Source organism: Marmota monax, unplaced genomic scaffold, assembly GCF_021218885.2.
Source record: "Marmota monax isolate L192 unplaced genomic scaffold, Marmota_monax_Labrador192_F-V1.1 WCK01_AAM20220418_F8-fsc00087, whole genome shotgun sequence".
In the NCBI taxonomy this organism is placed as follows: domain Eukaryota; kingdom Metazoa; phylum Chordata; class Mammalia; order Rodentia; family Sciuridae; genus Marmota; species Marmota monax.
This window is the reverse complement of record NW_026693476.1, coordinates 4,698,182-4,714,215: the sequence shown is the minus strand read 5'-3', so window position 1 is coordinate 4,714,215 and position 16,034 is coordinate 4,698,182. Positions and strand designations below refer to the sequence as shown.

Sequence of the window (16,034 nt, the reverse complement as noted above, 5' to 3'; positions counted from 1 at the left end):
TTTTCAACTCACAACTTCTAATGCTTTGCATACAGTCTACATATTCTTAAACTTGTATCCTTGCAGGTTACTCTGGATGATTATTAAAATACAAATTCCTGGATCCTATCCTCAAATTTTTATTTTAGCAGGTTAGTGAACCACATGTTGAGGAATATTGAAATATACCTTCAATGTTTGAATATGCGTAAGGAACTGCTGTAATTAACATCTTATTAATATAAGATACTATTTGTAGAGTTACCTTGTTGAATATATTATGCTAATTATAGGATATTTATGGTCCCCCCCCCCAATACTGGGGACTGAACCCAGTGGCCCCCTACCACTGAGCAACATCCCAAGCCCTTTTTATTTTTTGAGATAGAGTGTCACTAAGTTGCCCAGCATGACCTTAAACTTGTGATCCTCCTGCTTCAGGCTCCTGAGTCCCTGAGATTACAGGAGTACACCACCACTCCTGGCTAATTAGAAACTATTAAAACCGGCTAATATTCTCAAATAGGTTTTCACTAGAAATAATAATTTTATACTGAAATTTTGCAAACCAGTCAAGTTCCTCCATCTACGGCAAGACATTAATATTCACTGAAAGTGAAGAAGAGCATTCCTTCTCCATTTAATTTTCTAACTATACATTACCTTTATAACATTACCACCAGCCAGAATTTATATGTAGGGCACTGAAAACTCTTCACTCATAAAACAAACTTTTTTCCTTTTTTGGGGGGGTTGGGGCAGGAGGGTTGCTAGGGATTAAATCCAGGGGCATCTTACCACTGAGCTACATACCTAGCCCTTTTTATTTTGAGACAGGTTTTCGCTAAGTTACTTGGGGCCTCAAACTTGCAATCCTACCACCTCAGCCTCCTGAGTCACTGGACATCAAGATTTTGATTTCCTAGGAGAAAAGGTTAACATATAGATTTACCCTGAAATCTGTGATGTAAAGAATTTCATAAACTGCTCTAAAAGAACAAAAGGCAAAGAATGCTATATTATATCTTAATGAATTACTTGAGAACTTTATCATTTTCAAGAAAACTTGGGCATGGCAGCTGACAAAAGGTATAGGATACCTGCTTCCCAAATGGACTTGTGACACATACTTAGGGCTTACTTCAAGGCAAATAGCTGGACTAAAAGTTTACTTACTCTTGGAAAATGAAATAAAAATGCACACACTTGGGGGGTAGAAGTGTTTTCCATTTAAATTCTCTGCAGGACAGTGAAAAGAAATTTGACAAATTCTAAAATGACATATAACTGTTCATTAATACCCAGTAATCTAAGCAGTACATTGTCATTACTGGAATCAGATGCCTTTAAGACATTTTGGGGAGCTTTTGTTTGTTTTATCTGGAGTTCTTCAGAGCAGTACAAAAGAAACTTTACATCACACAGAGCGCTAGCAAATAACTCTTTAATATCATGTCTCTCCCATGCAGTACTAGGATGTCTAAGGATACTAGATAATATTGACAGGTTTATTTGAACCATTATTGGAAAAACTTAAATGGCTAGTATAACAAAGTAATTTTGAGATCCGAAATGTGACTGAACTGAAATGGGAATGAGTTAATGAGTGAACCTGGCTGACTACCCAGAATTTGAATCTCAAAGTCGCTTTGTTGTTGCCTATATAGCATTATAAATGTAATGACTTTCCTTAAATAATAAAAATGCATTGATGTAAAAAAAAATATGTCAAAAGAGCCAAATACCAGTGCTAATAATGACATCCAGTAGATGGTGGTTCTTAACTATAAAATAAAAGTTATATAAATTAAATATAGTATCTAGAACTATGATATGGATAAATACATGATATGCTCTTTACCCTAGGTAAACTACCTAAGTTGAAGGTTTCCTAGCAGGACAAAATCGAAAACTGACTACTTACACTTAATTAAATAAATAAATTACTTTTGGCATTTGAACAAAGTACTCATGTGAGTACACATACACAGGACAGATTCCTCAGCATTCGTTGAATGAAATGATGACTATACTACTACTGGGGGGAAATAGTTGGCTAAATGTTTCAAGTACATTTCCTGGGATTTAGCAATAAGTTCTCTCAAATTAAGAGTAAAGACACCCAACCACAAAGTGCCAACTCCTAGCACCAGAGAGAATCAAAACTTCACAGGTGAATGACATTACAAATCAGAGAATCTGCCAATCTAGTTCTGTGAAATCATGTTACTTCTGTCAAATGGAAAAAAAAAAAAAAAAAATTCAGGTTTATGCCAAAAAGATGTAAAAAGTTAAATCTCTTAAAAATCTTTAGCAGTGTATCTTATGATCCTCTATAAAATAAGAGAACTGGCTTATAATAAAATGCTCAAAGTTTCAGAGATATGAAAACAAAAGAACAGAAAACAGTTTATATAAATCGAGGTCCCAGAAATGAAAATTAAAGGTAGTCTTACAGAGGAAGGAATGGTGAAACTCAGTGTATATTCTCACAATATACCCCAAAACTATTTTGTGGACACCAACATTGACTGGGAATTCTAAACTGCTGCCTGATATCTATAATCAACACTAAATCAAGTCTGAGGCAAAACACTGGATGGATAATACTTAGATGGAAAGATAAATTCCTTCCTAGATAATCTTCAGCCATCACTTGGAAGTTCAGTTATTTGATGGGTTGGGAAGCAGTGTCCACTGAATTTTCCTTTCTGACCTGAAGAGACTCACTGCTGATGGACAATAATTCTCGAAGTTCTTTATTTTCAAGCTGGGGAAAAAAAAAAAAAAGGCGGGTTTATCTTATTTCCTGTATTTTTATTGTCAAACTGTGTCAGAACACATTGTTTGGGGCCAGGAACAGAAAACATTTTAGTTTTAAGGAAACAAATCACTAGATAAGAATTTCCTAAATACTAGTTATTTACTCATTTAAAATTTGTGGAGTAATTTTTATATACCAAGTGTTAGGACTATATAGAAGGAACAACACAAGGTTCCTTTTCACTTGAGGAATTTACTGTTTGTCATACTCTTCTTGGTTCCCACAAGTTTTACTACTGTTTTTCAAATTCTTAATGATCTCTTCACTCTTGATTAATTTCCTTTCCTAGATATCCAATAGTTTTAGAAAATGGATACAAAGGGAGAGACGATAAACCACTTACTGAGCTGTACCTAGGTACCATGTCAGTGCATTATATATGTTATTTCCTAACAATCTTTAGTGTAGATATCATTGCCTACATGCATATTTTATTTAAGATGAAGATACTGGGGATCACAAAGCTCCCAAAACGTGTCCACATTCAGACAACTTGGATGTAGTACTTTTGGGGCCATGTTTTTTCCACTGGAATTATTAAGTAAACTTGTCCCACATTTCCTTAGGGCTATTTCTTTAACTGAGACAAATCAGGGATAATAAAAAGAAGTTAGCTCTAGTAACTAACTCCTAATTCCTACTTGGGACCTGTCACTCCCTTTGATTTCCAGATGGTGTTTCATCATTATTTTCTCTGCAGGAATTCTGGTAAACCATAGTATTTCCGGGTTCGCCAAAGAGGTCAGAGCCCATGGTCAATAAATCTTTGAGACCACATAAAGATACTTTGGTATGTTTCTTCTGGCACTTAAATAACATTTCATATTATGTAAATACTAGTCTTGTTCTTTCCATTGGACTTTGGACTTTTTTCTCTAGTATTTCTTTTTTGTTTGTTTTTTCAGACTTGATCTCTCTATGTTGCCCAGGCTGGCTTAGAACTCCAGATCCTTCTGCCTTAGCATCCTGGCTTTCTGCTATTTCTCAAAGGGCCCATGATAACTCCTTGCAGCAAGCACCAAACCATCTACTAATATGTTTTTCTGGGAACACTATTACACTAGGTATTTCTTTTGTAATATATTTCTATTTTAATCAAAATATTACATGGAAATAGCTTTAAAAAGTTAAATCTATAAAATAAATAGAAGTTTCTTGGCTTTGTTCACCGTTAACTCTTTTTATCTATTTTGATTTTTATTTCCATAATTCTAAATAATATGGGTATACTGCCACTTCCCCTGCTCCCGCACCCCCCACCCCCCATTAATGGTTCTGGGAAGTAAACCCAGGGACTTGTGGATGCTTAGCACGTGCCGTGCCACTCAACTACATCCCTTGCCCTACCATTCCCTCAATTTTAGACATTATTTGACTTATTATAGTAAATGAGGGATTTCAGCTCATGTAACCTGTTCCTTCCACTCTCTACTCTCCCAATGTGATAATATCTCAACTTCCAGTTAATACATAGTTGATATTTTCATTGATTATAGTTTACTACATTTCCTTTCCTGAAAAGAGTATGAAGGAAGAATTTTAAATTGTGAGCACACACAGAAAACATAAATACATTGCCATGACAGGTTAATGTCTAGACTCTACAAAAACTGCGAAAAATTGTGAACCTAAAAAAGCAACAATCTTACCTCCAATTGTGCTAGTTTTTCTTGAATTTTACAAAACTGATCATCATCCACCTGAACTGCTTTCCTCATCACTTCTCCCATTTCACAGATTCTATCAATCTGACTTTCAATTTCCTGTGAAAATATTAAGGGAAAAAGTGAAAAAGTGATATTTCCTATACATATGAAGATCAGGATCGTATGAACTGATTTTTAAAAGTTAATTAAAAAAAAAAAAAAAACAGTTCGGGCTGGCATTGTGGCTCAGTAGTAGAGCACTTGCCTAGCATGTGTGAGGCACTGGGTTCGATCCTTAGCACCACATAAAAATAAAAACAAATAAAAATATTTTGTCCATCTACAACTAAAAAAAAAAAAAAAAAAAAGAAAAGGAAAACCAAACCAGTTACCTTGAAATATAAAAATGTGTTAATAGGAAAAACAAAAACCTTCATTCAATCTATGCCACAGAAGTTGCACCAGAATTAACCAATAATCTGAGCCATAATAAAGTGAGTTTGTGGTATTCACACTCAACAGATCAGTTGTAGTCTAACTACCCACTGGAAGTTGGACTTTAGGTAGCTATTTAACTCAAGTTTGAATACTTTTATTGGCAGGAAGTTTATCACAGTATGAGGTTCCTTTATCTTTGGCTATATCTCTTAGAAAGTATTTCCATATGAGCTAAATTCTTATCTTTTTAAACTTTTCTCTGGACCACAGAAAATAGTTTTTTTTCCTTCCAGATGAAAGGTACTCAAATATCTAAAATATCCCCGTTCCCTAAAACTTTGAAAATGCATTCAACGAACATCTTTCAGTACACTTCCCCTGAAGCAAATAGTGAGGTTCCAATCTATTAATCCAGGATTAAATGATATAGTACATGTGAATGCACAATGACAACTATGAAAACTGTACAAATAGAACAATAATACTGGGGGGGGGGGTGGCGCTGGAAAGTAGCTCAGTTGGTAGAGTTCCTGCCTTACATGCACAAGACCCTGGGTTCAATCCTCAGCACCACCAGAAAAAAAAAAAAAAAGCACAATACTGGGTCTCTCAAATTAAATCGGCACTGACTAATGTATAAAAACTGTCATTTAAGACAAAACAAAACATTTCTCTCAAGTAACATAGTATGATTAGTTTAACACAGCTTTACTGACTGCCTGATATGTGCCAGAAACTAGGTTAAGGAAAAAATACGAAAGTATGCTCCCCTAAACCATGAAGCTTACAATTCAGTCAAATGTACCAATTACAAGCAACCAAGTGTTTACTGAGCACCTTCAACACCAACTTGCATTATAGTTCATGGAAAAGCTAACATCTTGAAAAGAGATCTTGCTGAGGGCAGAGGGGAACATAGTCCCACTCAAAAGGACTTGAGCAGCCTCTTCTCCCCTTCTTTTTAGCCATATCTTTACAAAGCCACAACAAAATAAACAATGAATGTGTACTTTCTTTTCTCCAAAACAAGTATACAAAGTGAAACAGTCTCAAAATTTCAATTCAGTTCATTTATAATTTATTTATCAGATTTCTTACTGCAGAGTGAGACTGATGAGCTTTCAGAACTGGTTCAGCATCCACTGCTTTTTTTGCAACCATTAACTGTAACATCTGTTTCCGGTATTTGCTCATGATGAGTTCCAAAGCATCCTGATGTTCCTCCAAAGAAACCCACAGTTCTAACAAAAAAATAAAATACCTTGGTAGTGATGTCTGAGAGATAGATCCCAAGGTTAAACTCTTAACAGAATTTTACCATACTCCATGAGATATTATTAATTCAAAGTGAAAAAATTATGTTTCCTACATATATGAAGAACATGATCACATGCATTATGATTTTTAAAAGTTCATTTTAAAAAGTTATCTTGAAAAACATAAAACATGTTAATGGGGAAAACAAAAGCTCATTCAATCTATGCACAGAAATTGCACTACAATGTGAACCATAATACAGTAAGATCGGATTTAGTGTTTAAGTCTACAAAATTGAACAGCTACAGTGTACATAAAAAATAACTTTCTAGGCTGAGTGTATAGCCCCACACCTGTAGTCTCAGTGACTTGGGAGGCTGAGGAAGGAGAATCAAAAATCTGAAGCCAACCTGAACAACTTAATGAGGCTCTGTTTCAAAATAAATAAAAAGGGTTGGGGATGTGGCTCAGTAGTAGAGTACCCCTGGAATCAATTGCAAAAAACTAAAAACAAAAAACAAAAACTTTGTAGGCATAGGCAGCATAGTATGGTAGAAATAACACGGGATGTGTAATCAGAAGACATGGTTTGATTTCTGTGACTTAGTTCCTTAGTACTCATAAGCCAATTGTTTAACATCTCTGAAGCTCTTTCTTAACTGCATTATGAATCTTAAACTTCAGTGTTTATTCTAATGAATACGTAAGTATTAAATTTTAAGGCTCTGAGAATATAAACTCTTTTTAAATGCAAGTCTCCGTTTGGTATACCCTAAAGGAAAAAAAAAGGCGTCTAATAATTCAACTGTGTAAGCATCTCTTTGATAAGCTGCTAATACACATTCAAAGAAAAAAAAAATCAGTAGATGACCTTAAAAAGGGTAATCTGGAAAACTTTATTGTTAGTAATTAAACCTCCTAATAAGAGCACTGACCTGTAAATAAACATAGGATAATCACTTTTATTAACTTTTACTGGGTATGAGAAATATCTTAAATACACAAAAAGACTCTACTAACCTCTGTTTTCCTGCTGCAAGTCTCTAATCTGTGTGTTCTCTTGAGACAGCAGAATGTGAGGCTTGTATCTTGACATGTCCTTCACGTCGGACGCATCTTCTTGATACTGGACAAACAGACACACTAAACTCACGATAAACAGTACAGTGGCAGATGCAACTGAAAGCAGTAGTCAGGGCTCCAGTGCAGGGATCCTGACCCCGATCCCGCAACAGTTCTCACCACAACCCTCTGGAATCGGGAATAAACTCCAAGCCGAGACCCCATTTCACATCTCTCCTCCCTTCCAGTGCCTAGAACCCGAGGGCCCAGGACCTCTACCCTCTGCCTGACCTGGTCCGGAAGCGCTGTCCCCGCCTCCCGCATAGCGGCCACTCGTCGGTGCAGCGCGGCCGACTGATCCACCAGAGACTCGGCGGCCGCATCGTGCTCCCGCAGCCTCTCCAGCAGTGTCTTGGCGTCGGTCAGGATCTTCTCGATGGTGCAGTTCATAGCGGTAGGAATACCCCGGCCCCTGCCCTGCTCACCTAGGCGATACACACTAGTAGTCCCCGGACCTGTCTCAGCGTTACAAGCGTCACTTCCGGGCACGATTCAAAGGCGCCTGGCAGCATTATGTGCGCCTGCGCAGTGGCAGCCCAGCCCTTGGGGTGATCCGCTTTAACCTGCTGGCTTCCCTGTAGCCTCGCCCGGCCCCGGAGTTCCGCCCTTGCCCCGCCCTCAGTTCCCAGTTCCCACAGCCCGGTGGTTAATACGGTAGGGCTGACAGGTCTAAGGTTCTTCGTTCCCTGCTATTTTTGATTGACGTGGTTTGTTGTTCGGTCATAGGTGGTTGTTTTGTTTTGTTTTTGCTTTGGTTTTTTATATTGTGGTGCACCTACTTACTCTCTCAACTTTTTTTCTGCGTTTCAGGTGCTGGGAATCTAACTCATACATGCTAGGCAAGCGCTCTACCACTTCGATAAATCTTCCAGCCAGTCAACCCTTCTTAAGTGTACATATAGTTCGGTAATTAGGTGTATTTAAATTGTGCAACCATCATCAACAGTCATCTCCTGAACGCTTCCATCTTGCAAAATTGGAACTCTATAGCTATTAAGCAATTCTCTTTCTTCTCTCTAAGCTCCTGTCAATTACTATTCTACTTTCTGTTTGTGTAAATCTGACTAGTCTTAAGTACCTCAGGTAAGTGGAATTGTTGTGGTGTAAACTAATAAATAAAATCAGTAAGAGTGTAAGTTATAGGTTATAGATTAGTAAAAAAATATAGATTATAGATATGATAAGTGAGATAAGACCATTATAAAGCAAGAACTGTCATAGACAGGCTTAAGACTCCATTTTATTGCCTTCTATACAAATCTGCTTCTGAGAAACCAAAATGAAACCTGTTTTCTTATAACAAATTGTATCACACTCAGGATGCAGCGGTGGTGTGGTGAGTTACATCCTGGGTTTGAGTGCACTTGTGGGTCTATATGACTTTGAAATAGATTCTCGCCCCTGCCAACCCCTGCTCAAACTCAGGATACTCTTGCCTAGCACCTGCTTGAATCCAGGAATTGCAAAGCTAATTGCTTTTCTCTAGCTTCTGTATTTGCTTGCTTGCTAACTGGAAAATTAGCCACTGAGTTGTGGTTTTTGTCCATAAATTCTCAAAAAATGGACCAGGAAGCTGTTGTTCTCCTACAGAGCTTCAGTCTCTTTGGGTGGGTGACAGTCCCTGGCCAGGTAAATAAAGCTCTCATTGATTTGAATTCGGACTTAAGAGTGTTTTCTGAAGCAGCTTCCCATAACAGAACCATACAGTATTTGTGTTTTGGGGATTGACATTTACCTTAGTATAATATTCTCAAGGTTCATCCATATTTTAGTATGTGTCAGAATTTCTTTCCTTTCTAAAGGCTAATAATATTATATTGTATGTATATTTTACATTTTGTTGATCCTGTTGTTCTTCTGTGGACTCAGGTTGATTTCACTTTTGGGTGGAATATAAATAATGTGCCTATGAACATGGGTGTTCAAGTATCTCTTTCAGACCTTGCTTTCAATTCTTTGGGTATAAAATGGGTAGAAGTGGAATTGCTGGGTCATATGGTAATTCTATTTAAATTTTTTTGAGGAACCATGATATTGTTTTCCATAGCAACTGTACTACTTTACATTTCCACCAACAGTGCACAAGTCTTCTGATTTCTCCTCATCAACACTTCTTATTTTTTATTTTGCATTTGATAGTAGTCATCTTAAATGGGGTGAGGTGGAGTCAACATTATTTTCTGCTTGCTTCTTGTTTTTTGGTTTCATTAAGAAGTTGAAAATAAATCTAACTAGAACAGTAGTGATTTCTGTGCTGTTTATTATATTGGTTTATAAGAATTTACCAGTCAGCCTTGTATGTCAAACTTTGGACTTTTTTATTCATTAACATATGCTTTTGGAGATTCTTCTTTGTTTCATGCACTGTTTAATCCCTGTGAATACAGCAGAGAATAAGACACAGGTCTCTGTTCTCAGGAAGCTTGTATTCTAAACAGGAGAATAAGTTTATACTGTAAAACATAATGGAAGGTAAGTAAGTAGAGGTCACAGAAGCAATAGAGAAGGCTTTTCACCATTGTTTTCCCAGCAGCTGGCACAGTGGAGACACTTGAATAACTTTTTTGTCGAGAGGAATATGGGAAACAGTTCAACAAAAAAAACAAATCAGAACCATTAACCAACAGAAAAATACTAATACAGAGCACAGAGTTGTGCTATAGATGTAGCTCAGTGGCAGAGAGCTTGCCTAGCCATGTGTGAAGGGGGCCCTGAGTTCAATCACCAGTACTTGAGAGAGAGAGATAAAAATGCTACAGAGGTAATCTCTTTCATTAATTTGACTTTGACTTCCATCCAGGGATGATGGCTCTCAAATTCACCTGTGTAGTCCAAATTTCTTTCACGAACACAGGATATTTATATTTGGTTGCTTATAGGATGCTTTCACAGGGACAACCTATAGGAACCACAAATTTGACACAGTCTAAAACTGATCTCATTGTTTTTGCTTCTAAACCCATTCCTCCTGTTTTAGAAAAGAGCAGGTTGGTATACTCATCTGCCCAGTAAAAGTCAGCCTTCCATTGCTGTGCACGGCTGCACACGCCTGTAATCCCAGCGGCTCAGGAGGCTGAGGCAAGAGGAAAGAGGATCACAAGTTCAGAGCCAACCTCAGCAAAAAAGCGAGGTGCTATGCAACTCAGTGAGACCCTGTATCTAAATAAAATACAAAAGAGGGCTGGGGATGTGACTAAGTGGTCGAGTGCCCCTGAGTTCAATCCCTGGTACCAAAAAAAAAAAAAAAAAAAAAAAGAAAAAAAAAAAGTCAGCCTTCCTTTGACTCCTCATTTCTAGAGACATCCATGGTTGTACCCTGGGTCATTCACCAATCATTATTTCTCATCAAAAAATTTAAGCCATACACAGCGATGCATGCCTATAATCCCAGCAACTTGGGAGGCTAAGGCAGAAGGATCACAAGTTCAAAACCAGCCTCAGCAACTTATTGAGGCCCTAAGCAACTTAGAACTTGTCTCAAAGAAAAAGGACTGGGGGAGCTGGGGTTGTCACTCAGTGGTAAAGTGCTTGCTTGGCATGTGTGAGCCACTGGGTTTGCTCCTCAGCACCACCTAAAAATAAAGAAAGAAAGGTATTGTGTCCAACAACAAAACCAAAAAAAAAAAAAAAGGCCTGGGGATGTAGCTCAGTGGTAAAGTGCTCCTGGGTTCAATACCAAAAACCCCCACCCTAGGAATTTAAGCTTTATTACCTATGTTTTTGACTATAGCCTTTGTTTTATGAATGTCCCATTCTTTTTTAAAAATATTTTTTAGTTATAGATGGACACCATGCCTTTATTTTATTTATTTATTTTTATGTGATGCTAAAGATCAAACCCAGGGCCTCACATGTGCTAGGCAAGCGCTCTATTACTGAGCCACAGCCCCAGCTCTCAATCTGTCCCATTCTTGTAACTCTTTCTCCTACTACCATCTGTTTGACCTCATCCAGGTCTTCAATTGCTGAATATATTCATATTCTCCTGACTTTTCTTCTTTTTTTCTGTTACTGGGGATAAAATCCAAAGGTATTTTACCCCTGAGCTACATCTTCAGCCCTTTTTCACTTATTTTGAGACAGGATCTTGCTACATTGCTCAGGCTGACCTTGAACTTGTGATACTTCTGGGTCACTGGAATTAGTGTACACCACCACACCTGGCCCATATTGCATTTAGTAAGTACCCTATTTTACTCTTTCTTCTTTCCCCATATGGTAAGTTCTCAGATCTTTTATTTTAATTTTTAATTTTTGTTATTTGTTTTTTGCACTGGGGAATGTAACCAGGGGTGCTTTACCACTGAGCCTCATCCTTTTTGTTTTTTATTTTGAAACAGGTCTCCCTAAGTTACCTTGCTATGTTGATGAGACTGGCCTTGAACTTGCGATCCTCCTGCCTCAGCCTCCCAAGTTGCTTGGATTACAGGCAAGGATCCCTGTGTACAGCAGACATTATCTTTATTTTTTTAAATTAATTTTAATTTAGAAATATTTATTATTATATTATAATAAATAAATATTAAATAATATTTCTTTATTATTGTTATTATTTTGGTACCAGGGATGAACCCAAGGGTGCTTAACCACTGAGCCACATCCCCAGTCCTTTCTTTTTTTGCATTTTATTTAGAGACAGGGTTTCACTCTGTTGCTTAGTGCCTCACTAAGTTTCTGGGGCTGGCTTTGATCTTGCAATCCTTGTTCCTCAGCCTCCTGAATTGCTAGGATTATAGGTGTGCACCACTGCACCTGGTGATATTATTTTTAAAATGTGATATTGTTATGATATTATGGAGTGGTCAGCAAATACATTAAGATAAGTAGGACATGAATCCCTGCATGTACACAGTAAAATTTGAGTTAATTGAAATTCTTAGGAAGTAAAGTGAAATGCCAAACTGGCTTCAGAGTTATCTTCTTCTTTGTTTGTTTTGTTTTGAGACAAGGTCTTGGTAAGTTGCTTAGGGCCTCACTAAGTTGCTGAGACCAGCTTCAAACTTGTGATTCTCTTCCCTCAGACTCTGGATTTGCTGGGATTACAGGTGTGGGTCATCCCATCTGGCTTAAAGTCTTTTTAATATTCAATAAAGTGTGAATGTAAATGGTTCATTTTGTCACAAGAACCCACTTAAATGAATGGATACTAATTTTTAAAAATGTTTTGTTTGTTTTTTTAGATACGCATGACAGTAGAATGTATTTTAATATACATACATGCAATATAACTTCCCATTCTGTGGTTGTATATGATGTGGAGTTACATTGGTCGTGTATTCATATATGAATATAGGAAAGTTATGACTGATTAATTGTACTGTCTTTCCTATTCCCATCCCCCAATACTTTCCTTCATTCCCTCTTGTCTAATCCAGTGAACTTCTATTCTTCCATCCCCACCCACTTATTGTGTGTTAGTTTATTAGAGAGAACATTAGGCCTTTGATTTTTGGGGATTGGTTTATTTCACTAGCATGATAGTCTCCGTGGATACTGAATTCTAAGATGCCCCCCAAATTTGTCACCTCTACCCTGATCCTGGCTAATCATAGTGATTCCACATTATGAAAACATACAGTCAACTTTCTGTACCCGTGGGTTCCACATCTATAGATTCAAATCATCACAGGTAGAAAATATCAATTAAAGAATTATGTTTAGCCAGGCGTGGTGGCACATGCCTGTAATCCAGCAGCTTGGGAGGCTGAGGCAGGTGGCTAGGGAGTTCAAAGCCAGCCTTGCTAAGCAACTCAGTGAGATCCTGTCTCTAAATAAAATTCAAAATAGGGCTGGGGATGTGCCTCAATGGTAGAGTGCCCCTGAGCTTGATCACTGGTTCCAAAAACAAAAAAAGGATTATGTCTGTACAAAACACAAAGATGTTTCATCTATTATTTTCTAAACAATAAAACAACTCTTGTTGTTTTTACATTGCATTAGGTATTATAAATAATATGGAGATGATTCAAGTTTATCTATGGGAATATGTATGTAGGTTGTATGCAAATGCTATGCCATTTTGTGAAAGGGACTTGAGCACTCACAGATTTTTGTAGCTGCAGGGGGGTTCCGGAACCAATCCCCCATGAGGGATAATGGTATAACCTTCTATTATATGGAAAGCCACAGTATAGTAAATTTTTGGAATTTGAAGATTTAATGTTTATGATTATGGGTTCATGATGTGTAGTAATTTTTTGTATTGTTTTGTTGCTGGGGATTGAACCCAGCGTTGTGTTTTTTGTTTTAATTTTGACTCACTAAGTTCCTGAGGATCTTACTACATTGAGGCTGGCCTTGAGCTTGCAATCTTCATGCTTCAGGCTCTTGAGTTGGTGGGTATACAGGTATGTGCCACCACATTAGGCTAATGTATGTAATTTGAAATTTTCCTGAGGCATCTACTAGCATGTAGGACTTCTGCTTAGTGAGTTTCCTTAAGCAACAGCCTAGCATCTGCATGGGCATCATTTTATTGTTCCCTGTGTGATTTTTGTTTTCACCCTGTAGGGGAAATTATATGCTCTAGTAGTTTTGTCAAATTTGGAATTTCATAGTCTCAGGATTTACCATGAAGAAATATTAAAGATTTACTCTGCAAGTCACCATCACATACCCTGACAATATATGAAGTCATATCTTCATCAGTAAACTAGTATTGGTTGAGGTAAACTGTGAGAATGAAAATGAAAAGATGGTTTTTACCATCATCGAGACTACTTAGATTCTCATTCTGAGATTCCAGTGAGGGGTTACTTTTACAGGGCTGGGGCTTTCCAGGAAACTGAGGTAGCATGAAGACCCTCTCCCGCATCAAATACTGATTCTTGGGATCAAAGCAGAAAGATTTCAGACATGTCACTCAAAGTAACAGGCAATGAGTTATTAGAAGGGATGGAGGAGGCGCTGTGAGAAGAGTCGAACCGAGTGGAACCGCACCGGCGAGGTGCGGCTCTCGCTGCCCGAGCCCGGCCTCCCTTGGCTTCCGCGATCCGGTCGCGGGGCCCGTGTTCCTCAGCACATCCAGCTCCAGCCGCCCCCAGAGCCTGTCCCTAACCCTTCGGAAGCCCCGGCGCCAGCCCGGGCCCTTGGCGGGGAGGATGACGGAGCTGCAGTCGGCGCTGCTACTGCGAAGACAGCTGGCAGGTGACCTACTTCTGCCTGGGTATTGGTAGAATTCTTTCTTTATCCTTGAAGTTCAGTAACTTCATCAGGATATATCTCGGTCTTGGTGTGATTCTCTATTACATTTTCCTGTTACATGAACTCAACAAAAATCCAGTGGAAGGCTTTTCAGCAGGTTTAATAGATGACAATGGTCTCTATCGATGGGAAGTCCTTATTATTGGTTCTCCAGACACACTTTATGAAGGTGGTGTTTTTAAGGCTCATCTCACTTTCCCAAAAGATTATCCCCTCTGGCCTCCTAAAATGAAATTCATTACAGAAATCTGGCACCCAAATGTTGATAAAAATGGTGATGTTTGCATTTCTATTCTTCATGAGCCTGGGGAGGATAAATATGGTTATGAAAAGCCAGAGGAATGCTGGCTTCCTATCCACACTGTGGAAACCATCATGATTAGTGTCATTTCTATGCTGGCAGACCCTAATGGAGATTCACCTGCTAATGTCGATGCTGCGAAAGAATGGAGGGAAGACAGAAACGGAGAATTTAAAAGGAAAGTTGCACGCTGTGTAAGAAAAAGCCAAGAGACTGCTTTTGAGTGACATTTATTCAGCAGCTAGTAATTTCACTTATTTCAGGGTCTTCAATTGAGAAACATGGCACTGTTTTTCCTGCACTCTACCCACCTATATTGCTGGACTTCTGTTGTAACAAGTTGGCAAAACACTGGCTGGAACTGGGCTGCAATAAAACATGCCAGTTATCAATGCTGACAAGAGCCTAACAAGTGCCAACTTACAGATGATTACGCATTTTGAATTCTCATGAACTGTTTTAACCTTCAGGAAGAATTGTAAAGACGTGTACATAGCACAACATGATCCGGATAATATATATACTGTTCATGTACATCCACAAATACACCTTGTACCAAATAATGCTTTCTTGTAGTAGAATAAGAATCGTGTAAATTCTAAAAAGATTTTAGCAGGTTTTCTTTCCCTATTCATTGTTTCTTATCAGTTTAAAAAGACTCCTTAAAGCATGTCAGATGAAAAGCAATTAGGATTAAAAGTTTCCATTTAATTTCCTTTAAACCATTGAGGCTTCATTAAACCCTTGTCACTTACTAAACTTTTGTATCTTCTTTGTTTTGACAGTCCCCTTTGCTTTTATCTCTTCTATCTGCCAGAAAGTTCTCAGATGATTTAGTTCAAATACTGAAATACTTAATAAGCAATTACTTGATTTTTAATGATGACTTCAGAGGAGTGGTCATCACTAGGTGCTTTGTCTTTTTGTATTCTAGTTGCACCCATCTCTTGGATTGGATGTAGCAATAACATTTTCTGGCTGTTGAGAGCTCTTGAACCTAGACATTATCCCAAGAACTTAAAAAAAAAAAGTTGGTTCTAAATTCAACTTACTGAAATTTACCCCAAATAATACAAAATTCTGATTTGGTTTTATTTTTGCCCTTCAGTTGACTTAATGTTAAGTTTGGATAAATAAAGCATGCACAACTACAAGCTTTTTACTTCTTGGTTTGCTATTAAGAATGCTATTTGCCCTTATATCCTCGTTAATCCTTCATATTTCTTTGTCTCTATTCTTCAATACTAGAGATTTTTCTCACCTA

General features: G+C 37.8%; 1 protein-coding gene and 1 long non-coding RNA gene across 2 annotated transcripts in view; one reads left to right on the top strand and one right to left on the bottom strand.

Moving 5' to 3' along the window:
* LOC124101940 (uncharacterized) overlaps positions 1-15,831 on the top strand; it is a 30,282-nt gene extending 14,451 nt beyond the window's left edge. Inside the window, exon 2 of the long non-coding RNA XR_006854749.2 lies at positions 7,455-15,831. This is a non-coding gene — a long non-coding RNA (uncharacterized LOC124101940). The remainder of the gene's footprint in view (positions 1-7,454) is intronic.
* Sike1 (suppressor of IKBKE 1) lies at positions 1,408-7,656 on the bottom strand. The gene is made up of 5 exons (XM_046458163.2): positions 7,498-7,656; positions 7,165-7,270; positions 5,986-6,128; positions 4,453-4,566; positions 1,408-2,749 (listed from the first exon to the last, which is right to left on the bottom strand). Exons 1-5 carry the CDS (start codon positions 7,654-7,656, stop codon positions 2,648-2,650), a joined length of 624 nt encoding a protein of 207 aa, XP_046314119.1. The 3' UTR covers positions 1,408-2,647.
* Positions 15,832-16,034: the final 203 nt, after the last annotated feature.